This window comes from Giraffa tippelskirchi, chromosome 13, assembly GCF_054371585.1.
Source record: "Giraffa tippelskirchi isolate mGirTip1 chromosome 13, T2T-mGirTip1v1.2.pri, whole genome shotgun sequence".
Lineage (NCBI taxonomy): Eukaryota > Metazoa > Chordata > Mammalia > Artiodactyla > Giraffidae > Giraffa > Giraffa tippelskirchi.
Window position 1 is genome coordinate 88094165 of NC_137287.1, and position 17974 is coordinate 88112138.

The 17974-nt window shown below is 56.7% G+C and overlaps 1 protein-coding gene across 6 annotated transcripts in view; it reads right to left on the minus strand.

Annotated features, from left to right (window-relative positions):
- Positions 1-52: 52 nt before the first annotated feature.
- The window catches only part of PFKP (phosphofructokinase, platelet), a 51522-nt gene continuing 33600 nt past the window's right edge, over positions 53-17974 (minus strand). For 2 of the 6 annotated variants that reach the window (XM_081558589.1, XM_081558587.1), the window contains 12 exons: positions 16060-16124; positions 15537-15606; positions 15140-15286; positions 14708-14778; positions 13064-13151; positions 12401-12553; positions 6021-6185; positions 4920-4981; positions 4565-4676; positions 2979-3078; positions 446-548; positions 53-367 (listed from right to left, as the gene is read on the minus strand). In XM_081558589.1, the coding sequence (XP_081414715.1) occupies positions 220-367; positions 446-548; positions 2979-3078; positions 4565-4676; positions 4920-4981; positions 6021-6185; positions 12401-12553; positions 13064-13151; positions 14708-14778; positions 15140-15286; positions 15537-15606; positions 16060-16124 (1284 nt within the window). In that variant the 3' untranslated portion in view covers positions 53-219. Of the gene's footprint in view, positions 368-445; positions 549-2978; positions 3079-4564; positions 4677-4919; positions 4982-6020; positions 6186-7607; positions 7761-12400; positions 12554-13063; positions 13152-14707; positions 14779-15139; positions 15287-15536; positions 15607-16059; positions 16125-17974 lie in introns of all 6 variants that reach the window. The other 4 variants (XM_081558591.1, XM_081558590.1, XM_081558585.1 and 1 more) reach the window with 3 other exon arrangements.

A 17974-nucleotide genomic window follows, 5' to 3' on the forward strand; every position in this document is an offset into this window, starting at 1 on the left:
GCACACCCCGAGGTCTTCACCTCCCACGTAAAATAAAGACACGGCACTGTGGTTGGAGTTGTAGCAAACGTTTAATTCTGCAGGACCTGCAGGTTGTGAAGCAGGAGACAGGACAGCACAGGCGGCCCACGCACCAGGGCCTGGGTTCAGGCTTCACGTGGACGATGCTCGCGTAAAGTGCTCATAAATAACTGGACCACAACAGCAGGCAGGCGGCAGCTAGATGGCAGCCGGCTCCTCGGGGCCACGGGGCTGCACAGGCTCCAGCTGGCTGGCATCCGACACCTCGAAGCTGACCTTGTACTTGGCCAGGATCTTCATGAGGGGCCGCAGCTTCAACCACCACTGCTCCTTGGGGATCCGGTGCCTGCGGGGGAGACCAGGCTGAGCGGGGGTGGGGCCCACCCGGCAGGCCTCCCCGCTGCCCCTGACCTCAGGCGCTTACTCAAAGTCCGTCTCCTTCTTCAGCTCCGCCACGGGCTGGAAAAGCAGTTTTCTCTTGCTGATTCCCAGCACACACACAGAGTCCTCACTTAAAAATTTTTTTCCTATAAAAGGTAGAAAGATGATGTAAGAAAATGAGAGGTGAGGTCTAGATATTGGCACAAATAACCAAGGTCTGGAGAGCAGGGGGCATGGAGAGCTGTAGGTACTGCAGAGAAGAGGGTAAATTGTGTATTTTCATGCCAGACTTCACAGATTCAAACACAAGCAGGTCTGTAAACATGGAAGACATGCAGCCATCAGCTCTCCCTAACAGCAGAAGCAGAGCTGGGACACAGGCAGAGGTTTATCAAACATCCAAAATCAGGACTCTTAGAAACGCTCTCCCCAGGGAACCCCCAGGCCTCTTGGACGCTAGAACAAGCCTGCCCTCTATGCAGAGGGGAACAGAGGGGATGCAGCCTAAGGTGTTAGGGGTACACCCCAGGGAGGCAAGATGAGTGTAACATGAGCAAGTCAGCTAAAGAAAATTCAAGGGACCATCCATCTCCTTCAATGCAAAAGTGTGTCCTAGCCTTCACGACTGAAACAATTCTTAGCAAACATCAGAGCATCCAGTATCCACCAAAAACCGTCAGCAAGAAAGTTGCAGAAAGACTTCACTTAAATATTAGTGAGAATTCTGAGTCATGAAGCACTAAGGTGTTCCCTGTGTTATCCAGGAGACAAGACAGGAGTTCTGTCACTACATCTGTTGGGGTTTCTTTGGAGGAAACGCATCCACAAAAAGTCAAGGAAAAAAAGATCTGCATGCAGATGCTGTGTGTGTAAAAATCAAGAAAAGATGCAGCCATGCAGATTCTGTGTGTGAGAAGACCAAGAAAAGACACATCCATGCGGATGCTGTGAGAAAACCAAGAAAACACGCATTTACACATAATTACTACAATTTACATCAGTGTATAAAATTAAAGTGGTATTTCTGTACGCCAGCAGTAAGAAATTGTAATACCCTTTACAATAATATATTTTTAAAATCACTAAGTCAGGAATAAACTTAATAGCTTTATGGAAAACAATGCTTTAGTAACAAAGGGTGTACATATATGGAGATTAAATTGTTCATGAATTAGAAGATAAATATTTTTAAAATGTCAATTCTTCTTCCAAATTATTTGTTATCTATGTAATTTGTTATTTACATGTAATCCCCACCTCCAAAAATCCAACAGAACTGATGGACACAAAGAGTCAGGCATAGCTGAAACTGGAAGAAAGCCCAGGTAGGACCCACCTGGTGACTAACTGTTCGCCAAGCTGGAATATTGGCAAGATTGCTAACTGCCAGGAAAAGAACCAAACAATCCAGAAGCGGTCCCTTAAGTTTCTGGGTTCTATTCTTGGATGGAGATTAATTGTACTGCAGATTGGGGGGAATGGATTTTTCAGTGGCTAGCGCCCAAGTAATTATTCACATGGAAAAAAATGAGACCTTAAATGTTATACCAGTTCAAGTGGGCTAAAAACCAAATGTAAAAGGTGAATATTTTAGTAACAAAAAGCTCAAACCTTCAAGGACAAAGTTAAAAAAACTGACTATGTTACTAAATTAAGAGTTCTTCATTAAAAGATAACAGAAAATGACACGGTTTGCCAAATGGGAGATACATGTCTGCAACCTGTGACTCAGAATATAAAACATGGGCCTTCAACATACAATATCAAAAATTCTTAAAATGTTTTTAAATTCTAGGAAATAACACAGCCCAAACAATCAGATGACATGAAGCAGTAACAGAATAAACAAGAGTGCTGGACCAGCAGGAGGGGCCTGGCATCTCCCTGCTGACCTGGAGGGTCAGCCTCCAGCAGCCACAGGGGGACCAGACACCCACCATCACAGCAACAGCTCAGAGGTGACACGGATGGGTGAGCCCCAGGGAGGGCGGGATCCCACCAGTGAGCGTGTGGTGGGCGAAACTGGTCTGGGAAACTGGCCTAGCTGGGCCTGGGCAGCAGCTGTGACCCCGGGGCCACTTGCTCAGGGCCAGGTGGGTCCCAGGCCATATCAGAGACCAGCTCCCCTCATGTAAACCACAAAACCAGAGCCTTTGAAGGTTTAATCCTGCAAAGTCAGACTCTGAAGGAAGGATCGCAGGGCTGCTGCCCTGGGGAGGGGCTCAGAGGTGGAGGGAGGACCCACCGGGGAGGAAGCCGGCCAGGTACCTCCCAGTCCCTTGACGTCTTCCCCGAAAAGAGAGGCCATAAAGGAATAAGGAAGGTGCCAAGCGTCTTAGGTAAAAGCCAACTCAGCGTCAGCACAGCAGAGAAACAGGGAAGGTCACAGCGGGTCTGGGGCCCTCAGAGCGGGCAGTTTCTGTTTCCTTAAGTACATTTATTCCTAGTTATAACCTGAGTCACAGGCAGCAGCTGCAGAAGTCGCGTGCAGCCCAAGGCCAGATGGACACGGGGCACAAACGCGCCTGCACAGAGCACGGCCCTCCAAACCCACGCCGCCTGCCACCACTCGGTACCTTTCCCTGCAGACTCCTTCAGCTTCGAGCTGATCCACTGCATGGCTCTGGCGGAAATTTTGGTTCCAAAGTTTCTGTCGAACGGAGAAGGTGCCCCACCCTGTGGGTGGTCAGAGTTACACGAGAGTTAGACACCAGCACCTTCCTGGCTGTTAGCTTTTAAAATGGAACAGAAGTTACAATGACTAACAAAATTCATGTCCTATTTCTAAGAAACTCTATAGTTTGTAAATATGAGTTTGGGGGTCTGTTTCTATCTCCTTGTACGTGGCTGGGACCAGACAAACCACAAGAAACCCTGTCACTCCTGCAGCCAAAGTCCCCAGGTCAGGTGTTGCTGCTTCCCGAGGAGGCGACTTTTAATCAACCAGACCCCTTGCATCAGCATCTTCATCAGGACCCCTTCAGCTTGTTTTGGGGAGTCTGTGGGGAAGGGTCATAGTTCTCTTAAGAAACTGGTCCACTCTCTGGGCTTGCTTTCAGAAAGACCTACACACACCTACCATACACGCCATCGTGTAACTTCAGGGCAGTCAGTGAGTTTGTGGACCCTGAACTATAAGCTCCTGAGACAAGGACTGAGAGGTGGTGATGGGCAGGCCTGCTGTCAGGGGACCGGATCCAGCAACTCCACTCCCACTGCCTGCTCTGTCTGGGGTGTGCTGACATGCATACCCCAAGATTCTGTCCAAATCGCTCTGATTTCACACAGGTCTCGAAGAACTGTCATTTGTGTGACACTCCAGTTTAAATGGGTATGAAGGCCTGATACTGAATCAAAGTATACTGAAGAAAAGTTATGACCAACCTAGACAGCATATTAAAAAGCAGAGACATCACTTTGCCAACAAAGGTCCATCTAGTCAAAGCTATGGTTTTTCTAGTTGTCATGTATGGATGTGAGAGTTGAACTCTAAAGAAAGCTGAGCATCGAAGAATTGACGCTTTTGAATTGTGGTGCTGGAGAAGACTCTTTGAGAGTCCCTTGTACTGCAAGGAGCTTCAACCAGTCCATCCTAAAGGAGATCAGTCCTGGGTGTTCATTGGAAGGACTGATGCTGAAGCTGAAACTCCAATACTTTGGCCACCCCATGTGAAGAACTGACTCATTTGAAAAGACCCTGATGCTGGGAAAGATTGAGGGCAGGAGGAGAAGGGGACAACAGAGGATGAGATGATTGGATGGCATCACCGACTCAATGGACATGAGTTTGAGTAAGCTCCAAGAGGTGGTGATGGACAGGGAGGCCTGGCGTGCTGCAGTCCATGGGGTGGCAAAGAGTCAGACACAACTGAGCGACTGAACTGACTGACTGAATCAAGTACTTAATTTGAATGCGTCTTTCTACTTAACTGGTGTCATTATGTATATGGAAGTGGATGGTTTTCTGACAAAGCCTGTCTGCTCAACTGTCAGAACAGAAAGTGTTCCTGAGGCTGATGATAGGCGGTATAACAACATAGTTCAGATGCCGATTTTAATCCCTGTGGAACTGACTTATGAATACACTTCCTTTTCGCAAAATGGCTACCACAGGCCATCCAAGTGAGAAAAGGTGTGCAGACCTGCCCTGCCCGCGGCTCACCTGCTGCATGTGGCCCAGCACGTTCTTCCTGCAGTCGAACACGCCCTTGCCCTCCTCGGAGTAGAGCTGGTAGATGAAGTCAGTGGTGTAGTTCTCGCTGCAGCTCTCATTCCTGCAACACACAAGCCCAGGGTCGTCCCGCCCCTGCAACCATGCCACCCTCACTCCTTATCACCATGGCAGCGTCGTGACAGAAACCACTGAAAGAATCTTAAAAACAGAAACTGATGACCAAGCAAAACTGGATCTCTAAAAATGGCCCTTGAGTCATTTAAACGCCCACCAGTCTGAACACGGAGCAGAGCGAGACCGTGTGGAGGAAGAGCAGCCGCACTCGGGGGCTGCAGGCTGTTACCTGAGCACGAGCCCCCTCTGGATGCTGGTCTTCATCTTCTCTGTCAGGTGCTCCACATTGGACTAGGAAAGTCAGGACACTGTGATTAGGCGCCTGCTGTGTGCCAGGCACTGACCCAAGTGTGGCCAGTGCAGCTGCTCTGAGCTGACCTCGTGGCAGAGGGGACAGTGGACAGTGACGTGTCGGCTAGTGACACCCACCAGGGACAGTGGCCCATGGAGACCACGGCCGCGGCGGCGGGGGGGGTGGTGGCGGCTGGTGTCAGCGTGCCACCCGGCATCCACAGGCGACACCTGAGAGGTGAGCTGTCCCGTGGACACATCACTGTGTGCTCCATGCGCTCGGCTAAGGCTGCTCCCCTCTCCCCCGGCCCGCCCCCGCGCCTGCGTGTCTCAGAGGGACACGGCTGTCACCCGGCTTTACACAGAGACTCCTGACCCTGCCTAACAGGCATGTTCTGGCAGGAGAATTTTCTAAGGAAGGACATGGCTTGAGAGAGGACGTATGCGAGAAAAAGGGAGCGAGGACACATGAGCACAGGTTCCAAAGGAAGCCGGCTGCAGAAGAGCAGGCCGACTGTGAGTTTCCTGTCCTGATTTTGGGGGCGACACTCCCTGGGCTGCATCCTGGCCAGGGCAAACCTCCCCAGGGGCACTGGGCAGCCCTCCCCACATCATCCTCCCTGTGTCCTAGGCAACAGGGGACTGGGGCTCCTCTGGGCTGGGGTCTATCCTCCAGTGCTGCAGAGTTCCCCCGGCTCAGACCCACAGGGACCCCAAGCTCTGGCTGCCTGCACACCCCTGAGGCCTGGACGTGGTGGCCATGAGCCAGCAAGGCCCCAGGTGCCTAGCACGCCTTGTGTCCCTGCAGGTGTAGGGCCTCCAGGGAGGGCATTAACTGCTTCCCAGGCGAGCGTGTAAGAGACAGCTACAAGCTCGGAGTACGAGCAGCAGGTGCCCTGGAACCTGTTCCAGGGGTCACCCTGTCCCTGCACATGGAGGGAGCTCTAGTGCCTCGCTGGTGTCTGTGATGTTGGGGGGGGTGGTTCCTGAGACCCTAGATCTGTCGGGCAGTGGCCCCCAGGGCCCTATGTCCACGCACCTGCAGGTCCCGGATGTCGAAGGGCTCTTCGAAGATGTAGGCGGCGTCGGCGCCAGCCGCCAGTCCCCCCATGTTGGCGAGGTAGCCGCAGAAGCCCCCCATGGTCTCGATGATGAACACGCGCCGCTTGGTCCCGCTGGCCGACTGCTTGATGCGGTCGCACGTCTGTATGAGGGGACACGGTCAGGAGACGCGGACACTGCCCCATGGCTGGCCCTGACCTCGGGTGGTGTGCTAGGCCCTGGGCCCTGGGCTCTCAGGGCTCGTCAGCAGGCATGTCCCTGCTCTGTTTTCTCCTGAAAAGCTCTGGGGACACATAGGGGAAAGAAGAGAGGTTTTGTGCACCAAAGTGTGGGGAGACCTTTGCTCCAAGACTTTGGTTTAAACGTGGATGAGCACTGTGATAACCAGACGGGCCCCACTCCGTCAACCCTGACGACCCTTCCAGCATCTGTGATGGATCACCACCCTCCCTCAAAACAGACTGATCTCATCCAAACCCAGGGTGCGCTTCAGTGGCCGGGCAGCTCCACATTCTCCAGGAGCCCAGACAGGAAAAGAAACCACATCAACGCGCCCGTCTCATCCTCCTGGTGCTCAGGCCTGAGGGTGCCCGGCCGGGAGGGGAGCCCCACAGGGCCGCAGTGTCCACGGGTCCTTCACGCAGCATTTGAGCACTGAAACCTGCCCACCTGGCCTCTGTCTCAGGAGTTCAGGGTGGGGGATGCACAGGCCCCCTGGGCTGCAGGTCTCGTGCGCTCCCCTCCTGACCCAGAACAGCAGCTCTCATCACCAGCCGGCAAAGCACCTCTCCTGTGAGGCCCAAGCACCCAAGTCTCGGCTCCACCCACATGTGCCCATAGGCCTCGATGGCAGAGGTCCCAGTGACAGCCTCCCTGCCTAACCATCAGCTCAGAACCTGTGCTCAGCTGCTGTTTCCTGGGGCTCTGTGCCCAGCTGAGACGGGAACCCTCCGGCACAGGGGGCTCTGCACCTGTGGGGGAGGACACGGGCTCCACTGCCCACGGCATAGGCCAGGAAGGCAGCGTGCCGATGGGCGAGGGTCAGTGCTGATGGACGCCAGGTGGGCAGGGCTTGGAGACGCTGGTCCCTGGGAGCCTGGGTGACACCGGCATGCTGAGGCCCCACTCGGATGGGGCTGAGAGGGACTGCGGGTGAAGCCCCCCAGGAAGGGCGTCTCCTCCCCACCTCTCCATGACTGGGCTCCACTGGACTCTCATACCCCCATAACCAGGTAACTCTGCCCACCCCCTCCCTCTGCGTCCTGTCTCCTCCAACACCACGCTGCCGCTGGTCACCTGGGGACACCTCGGGGCTTTTGTCCTGGTGGGCAGGAGCAGGCTCACCCAGAGCCCCCCGAGGGAACAGCCCACCGAGAGTCGGCACAGGTGGGCTCCCCGAGACAGGCTGGGCGGGAACTGTGTGCTAACCCGAGCTGACAAGAAACAGGGCTCATTCGCCCTGGAAGATCCAACAGGTCCCCCTTCCGGTTCTCCTTGAGTGGGAAAGACAGACCCTACGGGACCCCTGACAGGCCGTCTCCTTGAGCAAACACGAAGATCTTACCTCCACAACCACGTTCAGGCCCGTGTCACAGCCTATGCTCAGGTCTGTGCCTGGGACGTTGTTGCTAATGGTGGCGGGCACCACACAAACGGGAATGCAAAACTCGGGGTGGCTGTCGCGTTCCTTCGACAGCTCCAGCGAGCTCTGGAAAGCCTGAGCGGAGCGGGGGCGGGTCAGCAGGGAACCCACATCCATGACGGCCAATGGGGAGGAAGCTGCAGAGGGGAGACCTGGGGGGGCTCAGGGTGCAGGGGGAGACCAGCAGGGGGGCTCGGGGTACAAGAGGAGACCAGTAGTGGGGACTTGGGGTGCAGGGGAGACCAGCAGGGGAACTTTGGGCGTAGGGGGAGGCCAGCAGTGGGACTCGGGATGCAGGGGAGACCAGTAGTGGGGGACTGGGGGTGCAGGGGAGACCAGCAGTGGGGGACTCAGGGTGCAGGGGGAGACTAGCAGTGGGACTTGGGGTGCAGGGGAGACCAGTGATGAGGGACTCGGGGTGCAGGGGAGACCAGCGGTGGGGGGCTTGGGGTGCAAGGGGGAGACCAGCAGGGGGGATTCAGGGTGCAGGGGGAGACCAGCAGGGGGGCTCGGGGTGCAAGGGGAGACCAGTAGTGGGGACTCGGGGTGCAGGGGAGACCAGCAGGGGAACTTATGGTATAGGGGGAGACCAGCAGTGGGATTCTGGGTGCAGGGGAGACCAGCAGTGGGGGACACAGGGTGCAGGGGAGACCAGCAGGAGAACTTAGGGTATAGGGGGAGACCAGCAGTGGGATTCTGGGTGCAGGGGAGACCAGCAGTGGGGGACTCGGGGTGCAGAGGAGACCAGCAGTGGGGGGCTCGGGGTGCAGGGGAGACCAGCAGTGGGGGACTCGGGGTGCAGGGGAGACCAGCAGTGGGGGACTCGGGGTGCAGGGGAGACCAGCAGTGGGGGATCGGGGTGCAGGGGAGACCAGCAGTGGGGGGCTCGGGGTGCAGGGGAGACCAGCAGTGGGGGACACAGGGTGCAGGGGAGACCAGCAGTAGGGGGCTCGGGGTGCAGGGGAGACCAGCAGTGGGGGGCTCGGGGTGCAGGGGAGACCAGCAGTGGGGGGCTCGGGGTGCAGGGGAGACCAGCAGTGGGGGGCTCGGGGTGCAGGGGGAGACCAGCAGGGGGACTCGGGGTGCAGGGGAGACCAGCAGGGGCGACTTGGGTGCAGGCCCAGAGCACACAGGCCTGGGTAGGCGGGCAGCAGAGCAGGGCCAAGGTGGCGCGGGGTTAGTGGTGGATGAGCAGCCAGGCCTTTCTGGCATCAGGAGGAGATGTGGGCGGCCACTTGGCGGGACCTTAGGGGCCAGGCTGCCAGGACCCCTTGGAGAGGTAGTGCCGGACGGCTGGGGAGGCAGACGCCCGCGGAGCCCCCTCTGCCCAGGCCGTGTGACCCTCACAGAGAGCCCCGGCAGGTTCAGGATCCCTGGGAAACCATTGGGCTCTGATGTCAGAAAAGCCGGCTGCTCTCACGCACACGACCAGGGCCCGGACCTCCTGCCTCCGCGTTAGCGCAAGTAGCTCGTTAGTGTCCCGGTCCACCACCCGCCCCTGAGGCCATAGCTCCCCATAGCCAGACACTCGCAGAACCTGGGCCTCTGCCTGGTCTTTATTCCTCCCACCTGGAGCCACTTCCGATGCCTTGTGTGGGGAAATTCCTGGCAGGACGACCCAGGCTTTCCAGAGAGCGTGGCTCTCTGCCAGCCCTGCCTCTTCCATCCCCAGACTCCCAGACAGGCCGGGTTCTGGGGGCTACGGCCCTAGGACGTGTGGACAGTGGGCCCATGCTGGGTGAGTCCAGGGAGTGGCCGTGAGGAAGGTCAGGGTGTTGCTCACCTGCCCCGCGCCCCACCACCGTCCTCAATCACCTCCCACCCAGTCCAGCCCAGATCCCCACGGGGAACCTCCCCAGCCCCCATGCAGCTCAGGGCCACTGTGGGGCTGCCTGGATGCCCACTGGTGGGAGGGGTCATGAGCCCCGCGGTTAGACAGGCTCCCAGGCTGTCTGCACCCCCAGGACGCTCTTGGTGGGGGGCACCCAGCATAGGTGGCGGGCAGGGTGCCAGCACCTTGAAATCTGACGGCGGTTCTACACCCGTATGTTCTTCCCACCCTCTTTCTGACCCCCATCACTCCCTGCTTTTCCTCGGATCTCTGGAAAATGAGACAGACACTCAAAGCCAGGAGAACCCTGTCCAGGACATGAGCCCAGGGCCCTGGGGGCAATGCTGGGTGAGCCAGCCACCTGGGCAGCACCGAGCTCACGTCAGCTGCGGCTCCGAAGGGGACCAGGGTGTAGCCCAGAGGAGGAGACACAGCCCCAGCTTTGGCTTCGGACTCCCTGAACCCGAGCCCTGAGGACCAGCTCTGCCCTCGGGCCCCGAGACCTCGTGATGGAGTAAGTCCCCCGGGATCTCTTTCCAGGAACGCATCCGTAAGCTCGGCACACAGACTGACAAGGAGGGGACGTGAGGACAAGGGTTAAGTGTCCAGAGGACGTGCCACCTGATGACACCAGGCCACCTTGGGGTTCACTCCCTCGGCCCCCCGGGACATTCCGGCTGAAGACCCTGGGCTTCAGGGTCATCCTGACATCACGGGGTCAGCAGCATCCAGGCCGATACTCGCCAGACACCACGCCCCACCTCCCCACCCCCGGCCGCCCAGTTCTGACGGCCAGGGTGTCCCCCAACGTCGCAGATGTCCCCTGGGGACAAAGTCACCACCAGACCACCCCGGCCTCTGAGCAAAAGAAAGCGGCTGGGACAGGAAGTGCCCGGGGCTGTCCTTGAGGCCAGGAGGTGGCACTGCCACCATCTGGGCATCCAGACCCCAGATCCCAGGCCACGGAGGCCTGTCCTGAGAGCACGGCTGACCAGACAGACGAACAGATGCTGAGCCAGCTCTGGAAGCCCGAGAGCCTCCTGCCTCCCGGGGAGGCTTGGGAAGGATGACCCTCGGGCCCTCATCCGGCACGGTCCTGCCTGCTGCCCCCTTCTTGAATGTGCCCGGCCCAGCCGAGGGCCAACCAAACCCAGGACTCTTGAGAGATTCAACTGCACTGCGGCTAAATACACACAAGCCGGGGAACCAGCCGGCCTCCTGTCCCCCAGCTCTAGGAACCACTGAGCAGGCCCAGCGGAGGGTCAGCTCGACCACCGCCTGACCACTGGGCACGAACTTAGCAGCAGAGAAGCAGCCCCAACTTGTGGGGCGGCCCTGGCCCGTCACCAACGGTGACCCTGGCTCCGAGAAGCTCCAGTAAAGAAAAGCCCGTGGGTTAAGGGCCACGTAATAAATCTCAAAACCCCTTGAATGGAAGCAGGATGGACCACGTGGAGTTTCCCCAGACCTGTCCTGGTTTTCAGATTTTCAACAACCCACGTGTGGGGAATCTCTATCACTTAGAAAAGCAATTCTTCATAGCAGAGAGCCTGGGATTAAGAAGTGGGAGCACCCTGTCCTGCTGAGAGTGTGTGAAAGGTCACAGGGGACACACACTGACCGTGGTCAGGACCCACCAATGACCACCCCTGGAGTTCCTGCCACCCCCAGGGTTTCGTTAGGTGACAATCAGGACACGGATTCTGGCTGCTTCTACTGCAAGCGCGGCGAGAGCAGACTCAGACCCAGCTATGACACACGACCTTTCAACTCAGAGCTTGAGCAGCGAGCGGTCAGAGGCTGAGTTAGTCCCACGGCAGCGGAAGCACAGACAGCATCCCCGGGGGCAAAGGGGCGGGCACGCGGGTGAGGAAGTCCAGTACTCGGACACCGGCCAAGGCCACGCCGGAAGGCTTTTTAGTACAGAAACTGCAGAAAGTTGAAGAGGTTCAGGAAAGCAAGGAACCAGCACCAAGCATTGCTTACCGCATACATCCTACTTTAAAAGGTTTTCTTTTATTTACCAGTACTGGAGACAGATTTGATGCCCATTGGTTTAAGGGAAAAAAGCTAGAAATACAGCCACAAGGCCTGTGTCTCCCAAGGAAAATAAAACGTGAGAATTTACCAGAAAATTCTAGACACTGAATTGAAAAGAAAAAAAAAAAAAAGAGCTATGCATTCTGATCCTTACTGATCTTCAAACGCCCAAGCGATTTCCCAGGTGTGATTTAAATTTATGATAATTAAAATGTATTTCTATGCTTTGTATGGACTTTAGAGGGATAAAAAAACATTCAAGTACCGTCAGTATTCTTTTACATATGGTTTATCGTCTCCAGTCCACAAAGAGGAGGAGGAGGACAATTGTTTAAAAGGATCAAGGTCAGTGAATGAACTCACAAAATCTTCAGTGCAGCTTCTACCCTCAAACACCAAAACAAGGGCCCCTGGACCCAGGTTTCATCACAATAACACAATAACGTGTTATAGGCTTGGGGGAAATTTAGCTCAGCCAGAAAACAAAGGGGGTGGGTTTAGTCAAATATCCACATCACTGTGACTCAAAACTAGCTGAACTACAGATGATGTAAGGAAACAGAGGTGAAAATCTTTGGGGGCCGAATTGTAGATTGTCAGGCATTTTTTTTTTTTCTTTTTTGGCCATGCCAGCATGCAGGACCATAGATCCCCAATCAGGGATCAAACCTGCGCCCACTGCCTTGGGAGTCTTAGCCACTGCGCCTCCAGGAAAGTCCCTTTATTTTAAAAAGAAAAACTTTTCAGCAGACCCCGGGACCAGTCTGTCTCGAGCACACAGTACATAAAAGCCGGCCGGCGCCCGGGTTAGTTCCGCAGCCCCTGCCCTGCTGCCCACACTCACGTCAGTGATGGTGTTGAGGGCGGTATCTGCCCCGATGCTGAAGTCGGAGCCGGGCACGTTGTTGGAGACGGTGGCGGGGACCATGACCATGGGGACACAGAACTCCTCGTGTTTCTCCCGGGCGGCCAACAGCTCCAGCAGCCCCAGGTAGGCCTGCAGGCGAGTGTGTGAGGTGGGGGGCGCATGGGGGGTGGGGAGCAGGTGGCCATGCATTGCCATCCGGGCGTCGGCCCAGGGCCAGACTAAGCTGCTCACGGGCAAGCGTCTGACTGTTTGAGGTTCTCACGTTTTCTTTAAAGGAAACGTCAAGGTCATCATGAGGCTATTAAAAACGAAGGTGGACGATCCAACAGGTAGTTAAAAGATAATAATCTAGCCCCATAACTGCCCTCCTCTCTGAGTAACCAGTGGGCTTCCAACTCGAGAGAGAGGGTCATCTCCACAGACCCGGCAGGCGTGAGGACTCACTGAGCAGAGAGCCCAGCCACGGGGTTGGGTGGGCGAGTGGCCCCGAGTCCTGCATCACCAGTGCTCAGTGGCAGCTGGGCCCGCAGCTCCATGGCCCCTGGTCCTGATGAGGAGCAGACGGCAGGGTGCTCAAGGGAGCCGGCGCAGGGTCCCCTCTCAAACCCACAGCGCCGGCCAGCAAGGGAGCAGACGTACCTCGAATCCACCGATGATCAAGAGCGCGCTGATGCTGTGGGTTCGCATCTGTGCCGCAATGTCTTTCAGGTACTTCCCAGGGAGGGTGCTGGGGAGGTTCAAGGGGGCAAGCTTAGGCAGGGCCCCCTCTGCACCTCACCCCTGAGGCCAAGGGGCATGACACTCAGGGGGCAGGGGGCGCCCCGGGCCACATGGCTGGGGGACAGCATGGCCGGGAAGCCACCCACGGTGGGCGCAGCCAGGAGTCAGGTCTCAAGAGGGTCTTTTCAAAAGAAAATGGGAAGAAACTTTGCAGCTGCCTCACAGCTGGACCTCAGAAACCCCCTCCGCCCGGTTAGGGACACAGTGAACCACGGAAGCTATCAAACGTTCACAGCGGTAATCATCTGGATGGAAATGTCCAGTTTTCGAGTCACGAACAGAGTACACACACCTCGTGCGGAGTAATCTCACTCAAAGTCATCTCCACGCACACCTGCTCACCTTGTCCCATTTCACCCTCTGTCCACACACGGCCACAAGTGGAGGAGGCAAAGGATACTCTGCTGTCGTGAGAGCCTGCCTGGCACCCACCCCGACCTTTCTGCTGTGCCCCCTGAGCATCAAGGCTTCACTTGGGGTGGGCTTCGCTTGCGGAAGGTGTACAGAGGTCGTAGGGCTGGGTGCTCAGGGCACACGAGTGGATGTGGAGTTGACTAGAGGGTCCCCCAGCATCTAAACATTGTGAGAACGTGCTGCAGCAACCCCTCCAGCCCTGCTGCCCCCAGAGCAGCCCCCGGGAGGGTGGGGCTCATGAAACAGATGAGTTGGGGAGTCACAGTAGGTCTGAAGAGGCCCAGGAGGCAGCCAGGGGGCCCCATCCCCTGCGTGGAGCTCCGCCATCAGAACACCATCTCTGAGGGCGCTGAGGGGACAGGACCACAAGAGCTCTGGACACCTAAGTCAGCTCCGCGGAGCGCTGCTGGCAGGGTACCCAGCTTCAGGGCAGGGCAGAGGCTGGGATGATTCCCTTGGACAACAGGCTACCACTCGTGCGGAATCCAACACCCCTTAGAACCCAGGTACCCACTACTGTCCTTCCATGTAACATGAGACACGCAGTGATGGCTGCACTCAGAGATGAGAGAGCAAACAGCCTCATATTAAATCAGTGCCTTGGCGGGAACACATCCGAGCCCCACTGTGCCCACAACAGGAGCAGCTGCAGTTCAGAAACCTGTGGTTTTGTGCGGAGCCCCTAGCGTCCTTCCTTGGGCGGGGGGGACCTGGTATCTGGGCTCCCTGGACACTGAGCCACATCCAGCTTCTCTGCAGAGCGCGGTCACTGCAGCTCACACGCCCGCATCTGCACTGCCCCACATGGGATGAGGGCTTTCTGCCACCACCGGCCTCTTCCGATGAGGGAAACAAGGAACCAGTGGGGAAGCCCTCCCAGGCCCTCCGCTTGGTGTCTCTTCGAGGCCGTGTCTCACCGGCTCCCCACACCTAGCCTGGGTCCCTCCCAGAATGCGGCCCGGACGCGAGCCAGTGCCAATCCCTTCCCTCCCGGATCCCGGACGGGACATGAATGCCACATAGTTCCTCTCCCTGCGACGTGGTGCCCTGCTCCCCGAGAGCAGGTCAGGATCAAGATGGGAGAATTACCGTTTTGTCCCAAGGATGGAGCCGCCTTGGCCCGTCCAGCCTCCGACGTCCCCCCAGCCGATTTTCTTTATCTAAGGTGCAAATGCATAGAGAAATAGCTGAAGTGAACAAGTAAAGGGAAGGAGAAGGCTTTAAAAACAGCTCAGAGTCTGCACCTCTGACAGGTGGTGTGTCTGTTAAGGATTTGAGGAACATGAAGAAACAGCTTTCCCTGCGAGGCGGGAGGAGCTGGGGCCTGAGCTGGACCCCGGGGTCCCATAGTTAGGGGTGCCAGCATCCCAAGCGCACCTCCCCACTACCTCGTGGGCACCTGCTCACCTTCTCACCTAATGTCCCAGTTCTGGGATCCCAGAGACGCAGTCCCCACCACCTCAGAAATCCAGAACCTGCCTTTCACTGAAGCCCTTCCCCACGGGCACCCCCAGGACCCACCTGGCCTTTGGCGAAGCCCTCGAAGCCGTCATACACGGCGAACATCTTGTGTCCCTCAGAGATGCCCACGCGCACGGCGGCGCGCACAGCCGCGTTCATGCCGGCAGCGGGCGCGCCCACGTTCACGACGCCCACATTGCAGTTGCTCTGCAAGTCGGGGGGGAGGGGTGCAGGTCACCGGCTAGGTGCACCCCCCAACCCCCTGGCACCGCTGCACCCCGAGCGCACGCGCAAGTGAGGGGCTGGCGCGGGGACTCTGGGGCCACGAGGTCCAGCTGGGCGGGGGTGGGAGGGACGCACTGGAGGGGCGCGGGGTGGCTTCCGCAAAGCGGGGACCGAGCCAGGCAGGACACAGGCCTTGCCAGAAGCAGAGGAGAGCGGGGTCAGGGTCTCCTACCTTTGGGATTTCGGAGTCTGGCACCTTGATGGCCAGCCTCTTGTAGGTGTTGAGGTTGTTCTCGAAGCTCCTGGAAGAAAAGGCTGGAGTCAGACCACAGGCTAGAGAGCAGGACAGAGCAGGTGGGCTCTCCCAGGGAGAAGGGGCCCCAGACGATGTCTGCGCGGGGCGCAGGTGGCTGCGGTGCAGGCTTTGTGTCCAGAGAGGAGCCCCGGGTGGTCCCAGAGACTGGGATGGACACTGTGTGAGGGGGCTGAGGGTGCTGCGTCCAGGACGCAGGTAGTTTCTTTCCTGGAATGCTAGCAGCCACATGTCAGGCTCTCTCTCATCTCAGCTTCTGCACAACCCCCCACCTCAACAAAAAACAAACACATTTCCCTCTAATTAGTCACCCAGACCATTCACCAGCAGAAGCAGTGCCTCCTGTCTCATTTCTGGCTTCTTATGTTGAGACAGAAGCAGCGCGACCTGGGCACATGCTGAGAAACAGAAGCTTCAGGGGAAAAGTTTTCAGAACAGTCACCTTCCTCGGAGTTGCACGGCATCCTTAAATCTCCTCTCATCCATCGCCTTTTGTACCTCCTGGGTCTGTAAGGAAGAAAGAACGTGTCAGGACTCAGTGTGTCCCCGGATCTGGGCCGGGGACACAGAGCCAGCTGGGCCCTTCCATCCCAGGTTCATTCGGGTCCGACTTTGCAGCCGGCAGCTGGGGTCAGCGAGCCCACACCACCTGGCCACCACCCAGCCTGCTTCGTAGAAAAGGACTAGAGGCACCGCCAGGGTAAGTGGGTCCGGAGATCTCAGGGATCCTGCCCCCTGAGAGCAAGGCCAGGAGGTGAGTCTCCCAGGCCAGGCTCTGAATGATCCCCTATGACTCTGGTGAAGAAAGAGCAAACAAACCACTTGGCTCCCCGGGGAGCAGGGGCAGGACGGGGTTGGGGGCAGGCTGTCCTGGAGCCAGAGCACTTGGGGTCCAGCACCGACTCCCCTCTTCAGCCCCAGGATCCCAGGCGAGTCACCCCTCTCTCTGAACTTCAGTTTCCTCAGCTGTGTGGTAAGAAAAATGCCCCCTACTTCTACTGTCATCTGTGATGGTGACCACACGCCTGGCCTTTAGGAAGAGACCCAGCGAGCAGCAGCTGGTCAGGGAGGGGCCGGCTGTGGCCTTGCAACCGTCAGGCTGAGACACCATGACGCGCTGTCATTCAAGGACAAACCAGTGGTATCGCCCGCCTCTATCTCCAAACAGACAGAGAGACTGGACAGAAGAAATGTGCTCACAGTAAACCACTGCACGTCATTCCATGTTCTGTTCTTCTGAGCCACAGCCTCACACTCCACACATGACACACGTACACACATGCATAACACGTACACACACTCATACACACACATGACATACACACACAGGCATGACGTGTATAGGCATGCACACACATGCATGACATGTGCATACACACAACATGTGCACTCATACACATGCATGATGTGCACACTCATACACACATATGCACGACATGTACACAGACACGTGCACACACATTCTCACATGCACATGTGCATACACATGACACATGTACACAAATACATACAGGCATAGCACATGCACACAGACACATGCAGGACACATGTATACAAGCATGCACACACATACATGACACATGCAGTCACACATGCACACTCATACACACAATATGTACACTCACACATGCATGGCACATGCACGCTCATACACATGTATGACGTGTACACAAACGTGCACAAATATCACCACGTGCACACACAGGCATGACATGTGCACACTCATAAGCACACATGACACGTGAACACTCATACACATGCATGACATGTGCACACATGCGTGCACATACATGCACACACATACACAACACATGCACACACTCAGACACACAGGCACACACAGGCACACATGAATGATACATGTACACACTCAGATGCACACACGTGCACACACACAGGATTCACTTACTGCCACAGGCTTTTGGAAAGTATGTTTCTAAGGTTTCTTTCAACAAGTCCCTTGACTTAATCATCTCTCTGTACACATTATAAAATACACACACCTCAGAGCCACTGAGAAGACGAAATAAATCGATAGTCATGAAGAGACTTTGAAAAATAAATGGTAACAATTTCTAATGCAACTCCACAGCCACCTCACCTAGTGGACAGTCCACTGGGAAATGGGCCTGAGGAGGTGCTGCACGTCGGGGTGTCACCTGAGGGAGGCCCCCCCGCCATGTCACATCACAGATGTGAGGGTCTCAGGGATGGGAGGGCAGGAGGGGCTGACCGTGGAGAGGCTGGACGGTGTCCTCCTGCCCTGTGAAGACCCTGGTCCCAGCAGGGCTGTCTCCGGCCTCACGGGAAGCGCACAGGCGCCCAGAGGATGTCCCCCTCATAGGATAGGCTAGACT